The sequence below is a fragment of the Saccopteryx leptura genome, chromosome 10, assembly GCF_036850995.1.
Source record: "Saccopteryx leptura isolate mSacLep1 chromosome 10, mSacLep1_pri_phased_curated, whole genome shotgun sequence".
In the NCBI taxonomy this organism is placed as follows: Eukaryota; Metazoa; Chordata; class Mammalia; order Chiroptera; family Emballonuridae; genus Saccopteryx; species Saccopteryx leptura.
This window is the reverse complement of record NC_089512.1, coordinates 41466410-41469663: the sequence shown is the minus strand read 5'-3', so window position 1 is coordinate 41469663 and position 3254 is coordinate 41466410. Positions and strand designations below refer to the sequence as shown.

Sequence of the window (3254 nt, the reverse complement as noted above, 5' to 3'; positions counted from 1 at the left end):
ACCAGTATCGAGTCCCAAATCACCAGAAGAGCCAGCAACAACGTTTTCAAACACTTTTTTTTTTTAATCGATTCCACCGGACTTCCCTGATCATTGAACTTAAAACACCCACCGCAGGACTGGCGCTCAGTTCTGCTCAACGCGCAACTGGTTCCCAGCAGACTCGTGGTTCTCTCCATTCCTTTGGAATTTGGTTTAAAAAAGAAAAATGCACCCAGATCTCAGAGGTCTGGTTCGGCCTTGGTCTTAGCTCATTTGCTCCTTGAAGTGATCTGACCACTTTGTGAAGAACACCAAGAAGGAGTGATGTCCCAGGGACAGATACCTTTGTACAGCCTCTAAAGGCAAAAAGTGGATCCAGAGGATAAAGTCGGGCCAAATCACAGACTCTATTCCCCTTCGCGTCTGGCCTGAAGGCCACCACACTTGGTCAGTGCAGGTTAGCTGCCAGCGGCCACTGCTAAGAGTTGCCCTATGCGCTCTCAGCCTCCCAGTGACCCAACTCCCAGCCCAGACCTGGCCTACTGACTTTTCAGATTTTATGCACATCAAAGGTTGCTTTTTGCAATGACAGATTGTCTTTATTCAAAACATCGTTGTTCAACAAATGAACAGAATAAGGAGATGAAATCCTTCTAGGTACATTTTCAAGACATCGTCAAAACATTTATGACCATTTAGGATGTTTTTCTTCTTTTAATTTTTGTTCACTTTCTACTTCCTGACTTCATAACCTGACATTCTGTCTAAAAGTAAACTTAGGTCTCTAGGAGCACTGCTTTATACAAAGTAAATAATCATGTGGGTCCTTTTGTATTACCTTTAAAGAAGCAAACACTGTTGTAGCATGATTTTAAATAGACATGTTTCCCTTTCCATAGTTTAAAACTTATAAGCCTTTCCCCCACACGTGAAGAGCAAATGGCACCTAGTTGTGTCTGATGGCAAAACACAGAGCTAACTCTTTTCTTGGGGGTTCAAAAGAATAAAAAATATGCATATTCTAGATATAATATCAGGATCTGAGAGTTCTGGAGTCCAAAGCCCATCAGAGGACAGAGAAGGGGACATAAAGCAAATTGCCTACTTTTTTTTTGTCCAAAGGGGGTACAATTGGAGATTTTATTTGGGACAGTTAGGATAGGGGCAACTGTATATCGGTCATAATGTTCGCAAGTTTCTGGCACCTGTCTGCGCCTTGGGCCCGGTAGGACACCCCTACCATCCTCCTAGAAGAAAGAGGAAGAGTCTGGGACAGGGTAGGACACGGCCGTCGGGGATGGCCCCGAGGCATCTGCAGGCCCGGCTAGGCGCAGAGGACAGGGTACAAACCCCGATTCCAGGCCGCCTCCAGGTCTGGCGGGCAGGGCTGGGGGTTACATGGCCGTGGCGTGGGCTGACGAATAAGGGTCTATGCCAGTCTTGGTCATGCCGGGGAAGAGGATGTAGGCGACAGGGGGCTGCAGGGTGGAGGCAGACCAGGCGGTACAGTTACAGGGCACCACGTAGCCCGGGTTGGTGGGGGACGGGTGCGTGTGCGTGTGCTGGCTGGGGCAGCTGAGGCTGCCGAAGGCGCCGTTCTGGTAGCCCAGGGTGGACGCGTAGGGCAGCGCGCCGGTGGCCAAGGTGTGGGGCACTTCGCCCATCTTCTGGATGGCGCTCGAGCTAAACTGCGCAGGGTCCAGCAGGGAGTAGGGCGCCGAGGCGGGCGGCAAGAAGGCCCGAGCTTTCTCGGGCGCGCTCAGGAGGCCGTCGGAGGCCCCCACGGGCAGGCCAGCCGCCTTGAGCGGGTCCGTGTCGCCCAGGTAGGGCAGGGGGAAGACATACCTGTCCTTCTTGAGCAGGTTCTTGGGCTTGCGCCGCGGCCGGTACTTGTAGTCGGGGTGCTCCTTCATGTGCTGGGCGCGCAGCCTCTTGGCCTCGTCGATGTACGGCCGCTTCTCTGCCTCGGACAGGAGCTTCCATTCGGCGCCTAGGCGTTTGCTGATCTCTGAGTTGTGCATCTTAGGGTTTTCCTGGGCCATCTTGCGCCGCTGGCCTCGGGACCACACCATGAAGGCATTCATGGGTCGCTTGATGTGGTCTGAAGGTTTGGACATGGTCCCAGAGGCTAGGCGGATGGGGGTGGGAGTGCAGGGTTCTGCAGGCGAGCTGGGCGCGGTTGTCTGTCTGCCTGTCTGTCGTTCCCGAGCCGGGAGTCTGCGTTCCCCTCGCCTCCGCACCGCTGAGGGGACGCCAGAGAGAAGCACTAACCCGGCAAAGTTCAGCTGATCATGCCAGGCTCTGCGTCCAGGCAGGCCCCGAGGGGCGAGTGGGGGCGGGAAGGGAGGGGGAGAGAGGGTGGCCGGCCGGGGGGCTGCCGACGCTTGCTGGGGGCCCAAGTGCCGGAGTCTCTGGGATTCAGTGCCCAAGTAATTTTCTGGAGAGAGCACGAAGCTCCTCCTTCTCCCCCTTTCCACGTTCTCTTTCTCTGGTTCTCCTCTCTCCGGTGTCTACGGCCGTGGCTCCCTCCCCCCGCCCGCGGCTCTCCCGGAGACGCCTCGCCCAGCGCGGCACCTGGCTGAGAATGCGGGGAGGCTGGTGAACGGGAGCCAAAAGCGGCGAAGTTCAAAGGCGAGGTGGGCCGGGACAGCCAGCACTCTGACATAAGCGTGGGGCGGCGACTCCCCAACCTGGGCTCCAATCAGCAGCGGAGAAAGCGAGGGGCGCACCTGCCGACGCGCCGGCGGAGGCTGGAGGGAGCGCGGCCGGTGGGGGCGGGGAAGGGGTGTGAGGGAAAGACCGAGCTGGAGAGGAGAGCGGCCGGCTCAGAACGGGGCTTGGGTTCCACATTGTTTCTGACACTGTTAACACACAAAACTCTCCTTGACTGTTTCCTTTCCCAGTTTGCAAAGGAGAATTAAGGCTTCGAATACAAAGACCCGGGGAAGGGGCAGCCCAGGGGGCACGCCGGCAGCGCGTGTTGATAAATAGGACAGCCTCGTCACGAAACGCAAGGACAGCACTTTATCCCCCTTGTCAAAGATCCTTGGAGGAGAAAAGAATGTATCAAACGCAGGTTAAAAAGCGAAATAAACTTTTCGTGTGCTATTCCCTCCGCACTCCTCGGGCTGCTTCCTCCCGGGACGCCCCGCCGCCCGCCTCCACCCCCGCCCCAGGCGCCCGGGATGCGGCGCCCCGGCGCGGCGCTGCGCCCCCGGCAGGCTCGGAGGTGCGCTCCCAGAGGGCGCCGGAGGCCTCACGTCCCGCAGGAC

The 3254-nt window shown here is 57.0% G+C and overlaps 1 protein-coding gene across 1 annotated transcript; it reads right to left on the bottom strand.

The window, feature by feature from the left end:
* Positions 1-1376: 1376 nt before the first annotated feature.
* Positions 1377-2099, bottom strand: SOX14 (SRY-box transcription factor 14). Its single transcript, XM_066351753.1, has one exon. The coding sequence runs from the start codon at positions 2097-2099 to the stop codon at positions 1377-1379; it is 723 nt and encodes a 240-aa protein (XP_066207850.1).
* Positions 2100-3254: the final 1155 nt, after the last annotated feature.

Coding starts and splice junctions, on each gene's coding strand:
- SOX14 (XM_066351753.1), bottom strand. CDS start 2,099: ATGTCCAAACCTTCAGACCACATCAAGCGACCCATGAATGCCTTCATG.